Genomic DNA, 12,316 nt, shown 5'->3' on the forward strand with positions numbered 1-12,316 from the left:
CGGTTTGATATAACACAGATATTCAAATGCCATGCAATTCTTTGACAGAGGTCCCTCAAAACAAATAGAAATACCATTAACAGATAACTATAAGCGGCATAAACTTTCCGATGAAAAGATAAATTGGTGCAATGAGGAAAAATAGAAAACGATGACGATAAGTACATGTTCTCAAAAATCATATTTGTATGAAAATATATAGTAGCTGTCGAACACTGACCTTGGAATATAAGTTGAAACCTTATGAGGGGCAAATTGCCGCCGAGAAAAAACACCGTCTGGTCCAAAAACGCTTTGATCCAAAGCCTCCACAGAGCTCAGAGATACAATGAAAGAAAGGATAAAGGTGGCCAACTATTAAATGATGAGCCTAAAGACGACAAAGTCCAGATATTCCACGACCCCAGCCCTGCGTTGGAGCACGCAGGGCGGATTGGAAAAGAGGAAAAAAACCCGTGAAAAAGAAAACAGCCCCTCCTTATAGTGGATGTCATCACTAAAAGGTTAAACGGTAAGCCAACGCGTAGCTAGCAAGGTGTCGACCGAGTGATGCAGTATGATAGATTGAAGGAATGTGTCAAGATGGAAGGAACGTGTCCGTAGATCAAATGCCACCTCCGCGAAAAGGATTGGCCTCCACAACGGCCTTATTAGGGCGCACCAGGATAGGAAGTCTATGAAATGCAGAAGATGCTACAATAAGAAAGGTGCATGAGACAAAAAAGAGCAAGAGACAAAAACAGAAAGGTGGAGTGAAGAGAGTGCGGAACGTGGCCACCATATCGTGACACGGAGTCAAATGGGATTGGTTCTCATTGCAGTGTCTGCAGAAGCAATGCACAGGCAAACAAGGCTCTAGATTGGAGGATTCAGGATCTCTGCATCTTGGTAGCTCGGCTGCTCGGGAGCTCTCCTCGCACAAGAGGGTTTATTGACTTATCATGTACAGGTAGTTCAAAACCTAGCCCTAATTGGATATGGATGTGATATTGAGAAACACAAAGAGTGCATTATCTATTCTCGTTATCCAAATATCTATTGGATATGGATTGTGTGATATTGAGAGATAAAGAAAAAGTTAATTATTTTTTAATACAAATTTTTGAATATGAAATTTGTTCCCTGAATAGATAATTTTCAATAAAAGTTTCTGGTTAATTTCTTGATTCACTTATATTTATGTTCACTCTGACTCACTATAATAAAGTCAATTCCAACGGCAGACTTGCGGTGGAGTTCAGAAAGATTTGAACAATTCATTCGTGCAGTTTTGACAGCGTTAAGATTATATATGATAACGATATTAACGATATTCTGAAGAAAAAAAATGTTAACGATATTCTGAAAAAAAAAAAAAAAAAAATATATATATATATATATATATATATATATATATATATGTTAACGATATTCTGTTAAACATAAACGATAATTAGGTATACCCTCGAGTGACAATCATCTCTTAAATTATGTACCCTGTTTTTATTAATGAAAGGATACCAAGAAAAAAGTCGAGAGCGACCGTTCAACAAATGTTAAAATAAACGACAAATTAAGTACACCGTAGGGTGAAATATATTGAGATTGTCTATGTCACTGATGACAAATCTAGATTCCGTTTATACGGGTTTGATCTTTTGGTTAGGTTGAGTTCTCTTAGAATTGAAGGCATTCCACGTATTACTGTTAATAGTGGCAGGGCATTTATTAGGATAAGATACGTAATACTTGCATTTTCATTTCACCAATTTACCATTGTCTAATTTTTTCATTAAATGTATTATGTTTTTACATATGGAAATACATTCCTACTAACCTTAGGATTGCATAAAGTATAGTGCTTTCTGGAGATGCCCTTGTGTAGCTGTCGTTAAAACGAATTTCTAAATGGGAGAATGTATCAAAACCGTACATTAACTTTCAGATATTATAATTAGGCCGATAGGCCTTCCTATGCATCAACAATCGTCAACACTTTTATTCTGTTCCGTTGGATCAGATGAGACACTTTCAACCGTTGATTTGAAGTGTCACTGCTTTTTCCAAATATAAGTTGAGTTGCCTTAGTGCTTTTTTCCATTCTTATATGTCACTCTTGAAGAGATTTTTATTGGTTTTTCCTTGCCTTAGTGCTTTTTTCCATTCTACAAGATATTTTCACTAGTATGAAGCTCTTCGCATTCTGCACTCGATGGACTTCAGCAGAGAAATCCCTGTGAATACCCAAATCTACCCTATACTCCTGGATTGCTGCACTGTCTAGAAATTATTGAAAGAAGGCAAGCAGGTCCACGCCCACATGAGAATCACAGGGGCTCATCAGAATCCCTACTTGGCTGCCAAACTTGTTTATCTTTATTTTCCCTGTGGAAGCATTGTTTATGCGCCGGCGGCATTCAATGAAGCCTCTGAGCGGTCTATGTTTATGTGGAATGCTCTGCTCAGAGCTTATGTTAAGAATGGGTTCTGCGAAACCGAGGCTATGGAGATTTATAAGCAGATGAAGTTATCTGGCACGGAGCTCGATAATTTTACGTTCTCAATCATGCTGAAGGCATGCGGAAGCTTAATGGACCTGCAACAGGGGATGGAGATTCATGGACAGGTTATCAAGACCGGTTATGAGCTTGATGTCTTTGTGGGAGGTGCGCTTGTGGATATGTATTGCAGGTGTCGTTCTGTGGAGGATGCAAACCAAGTGTTTAAGGAAATGTGTCATCGAGATGTGGTGACATGGAAAGCTATGATTGCCGGACTTGTGCATAATGGGTTTCATGGCGAAGCATTAGAATGTTTCCGGCAGATACATGTGGAGGAACACAAGCCCAATTTGGCAACTGTGGCATCGGTTTTTCCGGCATGCGGGAGCTTGGCAGCTCTGCGAAAGGGGAAGGAGATTCATGGCTACATTGTCAGAGGCAAGCTTGATACCAACGTTGTTGTGTGGACTGCTGTAATGGACATGTATTCTAAATGTGGTTCTGTGGAGGACGCAAAAAAAGTGTTTGACAAAGATTGCGAAGGAGATGTCATTGCATGTAGTATTATGATTGTTGGGAATGGCAAAAAAGGGCATGTTACGAAGGCCTTCGAGATCTTTCGTCAAATGCTGAAGAACAGTGTGATGCCCAATGTGATTACTGTCGTAAATGTTCTCTTGATATGTGATGATTCAGCGGCTCTCCGGCAGGGTAAGGAACTACATGCTTATGGAATCAAGTGCGACTTTGTGACGATTGTCTCTCTGCGTTGGGAACTCATTAATATGTTTGCTAAATGCAGAAATATGGAGGCTGCACACAAAGTATTTGATGAAAGCTCTAATAAGAGTGCCACTTTGTGGACAGCAATGATCGCAAGATATAGAGTAAATGGACATGTTGACGAAGCCCTTAGATTTTTCCATCAAATGCGACAACATGGCATCAAACCAAACTTGCCAGTGTTTCTCGATATTCTGCCTGTGTGCGCCGACTTAGCAGGTCTGCAAGAAGGCAAGAAATTCCATGCATACATAACCAAAACGGGATTTTATTCCAATGTATTTGTATGTTCTGCCCTTATGGACATGGACATATATACTAACTGTGGAAATATTGAACTTACAAGGAAAGTGTTAGATAACATCTCTGATAAGGGCGTTGTGGCTTGGACTGCAATAATTGCAGCATATATCAGGCCGTTGTGGCTTGGACTGCAATAATTGCAGCATATGGTTTAAATGGGAATGATAAGGAAGCTACCTTGTTGAAGGTAGTGTATGAAGGTACCCTGTTCTGATCGATCAAGTGAGACACTTTCAACTTTTGATTTGAAGTGTTCGATTCATTATCAACTTTTGATATGAGACTTCTGCGGAGTTAAAGATTGCTAAATTTGCCAATGTGGCTTCTCTATGCCAGAAAATCTTGGCTGCAGTTTTGCCAAGCTGCGACATTAAAGAAGGCTGAATTAGAAACGAAGAAAACCCTTCTTTGGTTAAAACGAATTTCTAAATGGGAGAATGTATCAAAACCGTACATTAACTTTCAGATATTATAATTAGGCCGATAGGCCTTCCTATGCATCAACAATCGTCAACACTTTTATTATGTTCTGTTGGATCAGATGAGACACTTTCAACCGTTGATTTGAAGTGTAAATGCTTTTTCCAAATATAAGTTGAGTTGCCTTAGTGCTTTTTTCCATTCTTATATGTCACTCTTGAAGAGATTTTACTGGTTTTTCCTTGCCTTAGTGCTTTTTTCCATTCTACAAGATATTTTCACTAGTATGAAGCTCTTCGCATTCTGCACTCGATGGACTTCAGCAGAGAAATCCCTGTGAATACCCAAATCTACCCTATACTCCTGGATTGCTGCATTGTCCAGAAATTATTGAAAGAAGGCAAGCAGGTCCACGCCCACATGAGAATCACAGGGGCTCATCAGAATCCCTACTTGGCTGCCAAACTTGTTTATCTTTATTTTGCCTGTGGAAGCATTGTCTATGCGCCGGTGGCATTCGATGAAGCCTCTGAGCGGTCTATGTTTATGTGGAATGCTCTGCTCAGAGCTTATGTTAAGAATGGGTTCTGCGAAACCGAGGCTATGGAGATTTATAAGCAGATGAAGTTATCTGGCACGGAGCTCGATAATTTTACGTTCTCAATCATGCTGAAGGCATGCGGAAGCTTAATGGACCTGTAACAGGGGATGGAGATTCATGGACAGGTTATCAAGACCGGTTATGAGCTTGATGTCTTTGTGGGAGGTGCGCTTGTGGATATGTATTGCAGGTGTCGTTCTGTGGAGGATGCAAACCAAGTGTTTAAGGAAATGCGTCATCGAGATGTGGTCACATGGACAGCTATGATTGCTCGACTTGTGCATAATGGGTTTCATGGCGAAGCATTAGAATGTTTCCGGCAGATACATGTGGAGGAACACAAGCCCAATTTAGCAACTGTGGCATCGGTTTTTCTGGCATGCGGGAGCTTGGCAGCTCTGCGAAAGGGGAAGGATATTCATGGCTACATTGTCAGAGGCAAGCTTGATACCAATGTTGCTGTGCGGATTGCTGTAATGGACATGTATTCTAAATGTGGTTCTGTGGAGGACGCAAACAAAGTGTTTGACAAAGATTGCGAAGAAGATGTCATTGCATGTAGTATTATGATTGTTGGGAATGGCAAAAAAGGGCATGTTACGAAGGCCTTCGAGATCTTTCGTCAAATGCTGAAGAACAGTGCGATGCCCAATGTGATTACTGTCGTAAATGTTCTCTTGATATGTGATGATTCAGCAGCTCTCCGGCAGGGTAAGGAACTACATGCTTATGGAATCAAGTGTGGCTTTGTGACGATTGTCTCTCTGCGTTGGGAACTCATTAATATGTATGCTAAATGCAGAAGTATGGAGGCTGTGCACAAAGTATTTGATGAAAGCTCTAATAAGAGTGCCACGTTGTGGACAGCAATAATCGCAAGATATAGAGTAAATGGACATGCTGACGAAGCCCTTAGATTTTTCCATCAAATGCGACAACATGGCATCGAACCAAACTTGCCAGTGTTTCTCGATATTCTGCCTGTGTGTGCCGACTTAGCAGGTCTGCAAGAAGGCAAGAAATTCCATGCATACATAACCAAAACGGGATTTTATTCCAATGTATTTGTATGTTCTGCCCTTATGGACATGGACATATATACTAACTGTGGAAATATTGAACTTACAAGGAAAGTGTTTGATAACATCTCTGATAAGGGCGTTGTGGCTTGGACTGCAATAATTGCAGCATATATCAGGGCGTTGTGGCTTGGACTGCAATAATTGCAGCATATGTTTTAAATGGGAATGATAAGGAAGCTACCTTGTTGAAGGTAGTGTATGAAGGTACCCTGTTCCGATCGATCAGGTGAGACACTTTCAACTTTTGATTGAAGTGTTCGATTCATTATCAACTTTTGATATGAGACTGCTGCGGAGTTAAAGATTGCTAAATTTGCCAATGTGGCTTCTCTATGCCAGAAAATCTTGGCTGCAGTTTTGCCAAGCTGCGACATTAAAGAAGGCTGAATTAGAAACGAAGAAAACCCTTCTTTGGTTAAAACGAATTTCTAAATGGGAGAATGTATCAAAACCGTACATTAACTTTCGGATATTATAATTAGGCCGATAGGCCTTCCTATGCATCAACAATCGTCAACACTTTTATTCTGTTCCGTTGGATCAGATGAGACACTTTCAACTGTTGATTTGAAGTGTCACTGCTTTTTCCATATTTAAGTTGAGTTGCCTTAGTGCTTTTTTCCATTCTTATATGTCACTCTTGAAGAGATTTTACTGGTTTTTCCTTGCCTTAGTGCATTTTTCCATTCTACAAGATATTTTCACTAGTATGAAGCTCTTCGCATTCTGCACTCGATGGACTTCAGCAGAGAAATCCCTGTGAATACCCAAATCTACCCTATACTCCTGGATTGCTGCACTGTCCAGAAATTATTGAAAGAAGGCAAGCAGGTCCACGCCCACATGAGAATCACAGGGGCTCATCAGAATCCCTACTTGGCTGCCAAACTTGTTTATCTTTATTTTGCCTGTGGAAGCATTGTCTATGCGCCGGCGGCATTCGATGAAGCCTCTGAGCGGTCTATGTTTATGTGGAATGCTCTGCTCAGAGCTTATGTTAAGAATGGGTTCTGCGAAACCGAGGCTATGGAGATTTATAAGCAGATGAAGTTATCTGGCACGGAGCTCGATAATTTTACGTTCTCAATCATGCTGAAGGCATGCGGAAGCTTAATGGACCTGCAACAGGGGATGGAGATTCATGGACAGGTTATCAAGAACGGTTATGAGCTTGATGTCTTTGTGGGAGGTGCGCTTGTGGATATGTATTGCAGGTGCCGTTCTGTGGAGGATGCAAACCAAGTGTTTAAGGATATGCGTCATCGAGATGTGGTCACATGGACAGCTATGATTGTTGGACTTGTGCATAATGGGTTTCATGGCGAAGCATTAGAATGTTTCCGGCAGATACATGTGGAGGAACACAAGCCCAATTTGGCAACTGTGGCATCGGTTTTTCCGGCATGCGGGAGCTTGGCAGCTCTGCGAAAGGGGAAGGAGATTCATGGCTACATTGTCACAGGCAAGCTTGATACCAACGTTGCTGTGCGGATTGCTGTAATGGACATGTATTCTAAATGTGGTTATGTGGAGGACGCAAAAAAAGTGTTTGACAAAGATTGCGAAGGAGATGTCATTGCATGTAGTATTATGATTGTTGGGAATGGCAAAAAAGGGCATGTTACGAAGGCCTTCGAGATCTTTCGTCAAATGCTGAAGAACAGTGCGATGCCCAATGTGATTACTGTCGTAAATGTTCTCTTGATATGTGATGATTCAGCGGCTCTCCAGCGGGGTAAGGAACTACATGCTTATGGAATCAAGTGCGGCTTTGTGACGATTGTCTCTCTGCGTTGGGAACTCATTAATATGTATGCTAAATGCAGAAGTATGGAGGCTGCGCACAAAGTATTTGATGAAAGCTCTAATAAGAGTGCCACGTTGTGGACAGCAATGATCGCAAGATATAGAGTAAATGGACATGCTGACGAAGCCCTTAGATTTTTCCATCAAATGCGACAACATGGCATCGAACCAAACTTGCCAGTGTTTCTTGGTATTCTGCCTGTGTGCGCCGACTTAGCAGGTCTGCAAGAAGGCAAGAAATTCCATGCATACATAACCAAAACGGGATTTTATTCCAATGTATTTGTATGTTCTGCCCTTATGGACATGGACATATATACTAACTGTGGAAATATTGAACTTACAAGGAAAGTGTTTGATAACATCTCTGATAAGGGCGTTGTGGCTTGGACTGCAATAATTGCAGCATATATCAGGGCGTTGTGGCTTGGACTGCAATAATTGCAGCATATGGTTTAAATGGGAATGATAAGGAAGCTACCTTGTTGAAGGTAGTGTATGAAGGTACCCTGTTCCGATCGATCAGGTGAGACACTTTCAACTTTTGATTTGAAGTGTTCGATTCATTATCAACTTTTGATATGAGACTGCTGCGGAGTTAAAGATTGTTAAATTTGCCAATGTGGCTTCTCTATGCCAGAAAATCTTGGCTGCAGTTTTGCCAAGCTGCGACATTAAAGAAGGCTGAATTAGAAACGAAGAAAACCCTTCTTTGGTTAAAACGAATTTCTAAATGGGAGAATGTATCAAAACCGTACATTAACTTTCAGATATTATAATTAGGCCGATAGGCCTTCCTATGCATCAACAATCGTCAACACTTTTATTCTGTTCTGTTGGATCAGATGAGACACTTTCAACCGTTGATTTGAAGTGTAAATGCTTTTTCCAAATATAAGTTGAGTTGCCTTAGTGCTTTTTTCCATTCTTATATGTCACTCTTGAAGAGATTTTACTGGTTTTTCCTTGCCTTAGTGCTTTTTTCCATTCTACAAGATATTTTCACTAGTATGAAGCTCTTCGCATTCTGCACTCGATGGACTTCAGCAGAGAAATCCCTGTGAATACCCAAATCTACCCTATACTCCTGGATTGCTGCACTGTCCAGAAATTATTGAAAGAAGGCAAGCAGGTCCACGCCCACATGAGAATCACAGGGGCTCATCAGAATCCCTACTTGGCTGCCAAACTTGTTTATCTTTATTTTGCCTGTGGAAGCATTCTCTATGCACCGGCGGCATTCGATGAAGCCTCTGAGCGGTCTATGTTTATGTGGAATGATCTGCTCAGAGCTTATGTTAAGAATGGGTTCTGCGAAACCGAGGCTATGGAGATTTATAAGCAAATGAAGTTATCTGGCACGGAGCTCGATAATTTTATGTTCTCAATCATGCTGAAGGCATGCGGAAGCTTAACGGACCTGCAACAGGGGATGGAGATTCATGGACAGGTTATCAAGACCGGTTATGAGCTTGATGTCTTTGTGGGAGGTGCGCTTGTGGATATGTATTGCAGGTGTCGTTCTGTGGAGGATGCAAACCAAGTGTTTAAGGAAATGCGTCATCGAGATATGGTCACATGGACAACTATGATTGCTGGACTTGTGCATAATGGGTTTCATGGCGAAGCATTAGAATGTTTCCGGCAAATACATGTGGAGGAACACAAGCCCAATTTGGAAACTGTGGCATCGGTTTTTCCGGCATGCGGGAGCTTGGAAGCTCTGCGAAAGGGGAAGGAGATTCATGGCTACATTGTCAGAGGCAAGCTTGATACCAGCGTTGCTGTGCGGACTGCTGTAATGGACATGTATTCTAAATGTGGTTCTGTGGAGGACGCAAACAAAGTGTTTGACAAAGATTGCGAAGGAGATGTCATTGCATGTAGTATTATGATTGGCGGGAATGGCAAAAAAGGGCATGTTACGAAGGCCTTCGAGATCTTTCGTCAAATGCTGAAGAACAGTGCGATGCCCAATGTGATTACTGTCGTAAATGTTCTCTTGATATGTGATGATTCAGCGACTCTCCGGCAGGGTAAGGAACTACATGCTTATGGAATCAAGTCCGGCGTTGTGACGATTGTCTCTCTGCGTTGGGAACTCATTAATATGTATGCTAAATGTAGAAGTATGAAGGTTGCGCACAAAGTATTTGATGAAAGCTCTAATAAGAGTGCCACTTTGTGGACAGCAATGATCGCAAGATACAGAGTAAATGGACATGCTGACGAAGCCCTTAGATTTTTCCATCAAATGCGACAACATGGCATCGAACCAAACTTACCAGTGTTTCTCGATATTCTGCTTGTGTGCGCCGACTTAGCAGGTCTGCAAGAAGGCAAGAAATTCCATGCATACATAACCAAAACGGGATTTTATTCCAATGTATTTGTATGTTCTGCCCTTATGGACATGGACATATATACTAACTGTGGAAATATTGAACTTACAAGGAAAGTGTTTGATAACATCTCTGATAAGGGCGTTGTGGCTTGGACTGCAATAATTGCAGCATATATCAGGGCGTTGTGGCTTGGACTGCAATAATTGCAGCATATGGTTTAAATGGGAATGATAAGGAAGCTACCTTGTTGAAGGTAGTGTATGAAGGTACCCTGTTCCGATCGATCAGGTGAGACACTTTCAACTTTTGATTTGAAGTGTTCGATTCATTATCAACTTTTGATATGAGACTGTTGCGGAGTTAAAGATTGCTAAATTTTCCAATGTGGCTTCTCTATGCCAGAAAATCTTGGCTGCAGTTTTGCCAAGCTGCGACATTAAAGAAGGCTGAATTAGAAACGAAGAAAACCCTTCTTTGGTTAAAATGAATTTCTAAATGGGAGAATGTATCAAAACCGTACATTAACTTTCGGATATTATAATTAGGCCGATAGGCCTTCCTATGCATCAACAATCGTCAACACTTTTATTCTGTTCCGTTGGATCAGATGAGACACTTTCAACCGTTGATTTGAAGTGTCACTGCTTTTTCCAAATATAAGTTGAGTTGCCTTAGTGCTTTTTTCCATTCTTATATGTCACTCTTGAAGAGATTTTTACTGGTTTTTCCTTGCCTTAGTGCTTTTTTCCATTCTACAAGATATTTTCACTAGTATGAAGCTCTTCGCATTCTGCACTCGATGGACTTCAGCAGAGAAATCCCTGTGAATACCCAAATCTACCCTATACTCCTGGATTGCTGCACTGTCCAGAAATTATTGAAAGAAGGCAAGCAGGTCCACGCCCACATGAGAATCACAGGGGCTCATCAGAATCCCTACTTGGCTGCCAAACTTGTTTATCTTTATTTTGCCTGGGGAAGCATTGTCTATGCGCCGGCGGCATTCGATGAAGCCTCTGAGCGGTCTATGTTTATGTGGAATGCTCTGCTCAGAGCTTATGTTAAGAATGGGTTCTGCGAAACCGAGGCTATGGAGATTTATAAGCAGATGAAGTTATCTGGCACGGAGCTCGATAATTTTACGTTCTCAATCATGCTGAAGGCATGCGGAATCTTAATGGACCTGCAACAGGGGATGGAGATTCATGGACAGGTTATCAAGACCAGTTATGAGCTTGATGTCTTTGTGGGAGGTGCGCTTGTGGATATGTATTGCAGGTGCCGTTCTGTGGAGGATGCAAACCAAGTGTTTAAGGAAATGCGTCATCGAGATGTGGTCACATGGACAGCTATGATTGTTGGACTTGTGCATAATGGGTTTCATGGCGAAGCATTAGAATGTTTCCGGCAGATACATGTGGAGGAACACAAGCCCAATTTGGCAACTGTGGCATCGGTTTTTCCGTCATGCGGGAGCTTGGAAGCTCTGCGAAAGGGGAAGGAGATTCATGGCTACATTGTCAGAGGCAAGCTTGATACCAGCGTTGCTGTGCGGACTGTTGTAATGGACATGTATTCTAAATGTGGTTCTGTGGAGGACACAAACAAAGTGTTTGACAAAGATTGCGAAGGAGATGTCATTGCATGTAGTATTATGATTGTTGGGAATGGCAAAAAAGGGCATGTTACGAAGACCTTCGAGATCTTTCGTCAAATGCTGAAGAACAGTGCGATGCCCAATGTGATTACTGTCGTAAATGTTCTCTTGATATGTGATGATTCAGCAGCTCTCTGGCAGGGTAAGGAACTACATGCTTATGGAATCAAGTGCGGCTTTGTGACGATTGTCTCTCTGCATTGGGAACTCATTAATATGTATGCTAAATGCAGAAGTATGGAGGCTGCGCACAAAGTATTTGATGAAAGCTCTAATAAGAGTGCCACTTTGTGGACAGCAATGATCGCAAGATACAGAGTAAATGGACATGCTGACAAAGCCCTTAGATTTTTCCATCAAATGCAACAACATGGCATCGAACCAAACTTGCCAGTGTTTCTCGATATTCTGCCTGTGTGCGCCGACTTAGCAGGTCTGCAAGAAGGCAAGAAATTCCATGCATACATAACCAAAACGGGATTTTATTCCAATGTATTTGTATGTTCTGCCCTTATGGATATGGAAATATATACTAACTGTGGAAATATTGAACTTACAAGGAAAGTGTTTGATAACATCTCTGATAAGGGCGTTGTGGCTTGGACTGCAATAATTGCAGCATATATCAGGGCGTTGTGGCTTGGACTGCAATAATTGCAGCATATGGTTTAAATGGGAATGATAAGGAAGCTACCTTGTTGAAGGTAGTGTATGAAGGTACCCTGTTCCGATCGATCAGGTGAGACACTTTCAACTTTTGATTTGAAGTGTTCGATTCATTATCAACTTTTGATATGAGACTGATGCGGAGTTAAAGATTGCTAAATTTGCCAATGTGG

At 41.4% G+C, this 12,316-nt stretch overlaps 6 protein-coding genes across 6 annotated transcripts; all 6 read left to right on the forward strand.

Annotated features, from left to right (window-relative positions):
* The first annotated feature begins 2,299 nt into the window (after positions 1-2,299).
* LOC149251950 (pentatricopeptide repeat-containing protein At1g11290, chloroplastic-like) lies at positions 2,300-3,703 on the forward strand. Its single transcript, XM_089454034.1, has one exon. It carries the CDS (start codon positions 2,300-2,302, stop codon positions 3,701-3,703), a length of 1,404 nt encoding a protein of 467 aa, XP_089310160.1.
* Positions 3,704-4,298: 595 nt separating this feature from the next.
* On the forward strand, positions 4,299-4,688 carry LOC149251951 (pentatricopeptide repeat-containing protein At1g71460, chloroplastic-like). Its single transcript, XM_089454035.1, has one exon. It carries the CDS (start codon positions 4,299-4,301, stop codon positions 4,686-4,688), a length of 390 nt encoding a protein of 129 aa, XP_089310161.1.
* Positions 4,689-4,694: 6 nt separating this feature from the next.
* LOC149251952 (pentatricopeptide repeat-containing protein At1g11290, chloroplastic-like) lies at positions 4,695-5,810 on the forward strand. Its single transcript, XM_089454036.1, has one exon. It carries the CDS (start codon positions 4,695-4,697, stop codon positions 5,808-5,810), a length of 1,116 nt encoding a protein of 371 aa, XP_089310162.1.
* Positions 5,811-6,404: 594 nt separating this feature from the next.
* Positions 6,405-7,916, forward strand: LOC149251953 (pentatricopeptide repeat-containing protein At1g71460, chloroplastic-like). Its single transcript, XM_089454037.1, has one exon. It carries the CDS (start codon positions 6,405-6,407, stop codon positions 7,914-7,916), a length of 1,512 nt encoding a protein of 503 aa, XP_089310163.1.
* Positions 7,917-8,511: 595 nt separating this feature from the next.
* Positions 8,512-10,023, forward strand: LOC149251954 (pentatricopeptide repeat-containing protein At1g71460, chloroplastic-like). Its single transcript, XM_089454038.1, has one exon. The coding sequence runs from the start codon at positions 8,512-8,514 to the stop codon at positions 10,021-10,023; it is 1,512 nt and encodes a 503-aa protein (XP_089310164.1).
* Positions 10,024-10,619: 596 nt separating this feature from the next.
* On the forward strand, positions 10,620-12,131 carry LOC149251955 (pentatricopeptide repeat-containing protein At1g71460, chloroplastic-like). Its single transcript, XM_089454039.1, has one exon. It carries the CDS (start codon positions 10,620-10,622, stop codon positions 12,129-12,131), a length of 1,512 nt encoding a protein of 503 aa, XP_089310165.1.
* The last annotated feature ends 185 nt before the right edge of the window (positions 12,132-12,316 follow it).

Source organism: Pinus tabuliformis, chromosome 7, assembly GCF_031772625.1.
Source record: "Pinus tabuliformis cultivar Carrire ecotype Pingquan chromosome 7, CPIR1, whole genome shotgun sequence".
In the NCBI taxonomy this organism is placed as follows: domain Eukaryota; kingdom Viridiplantae; phylum Streptophyta; class Pinopsida; order Pinales; family Pinaceae; genus Pinus; species Pinus tabuliformis.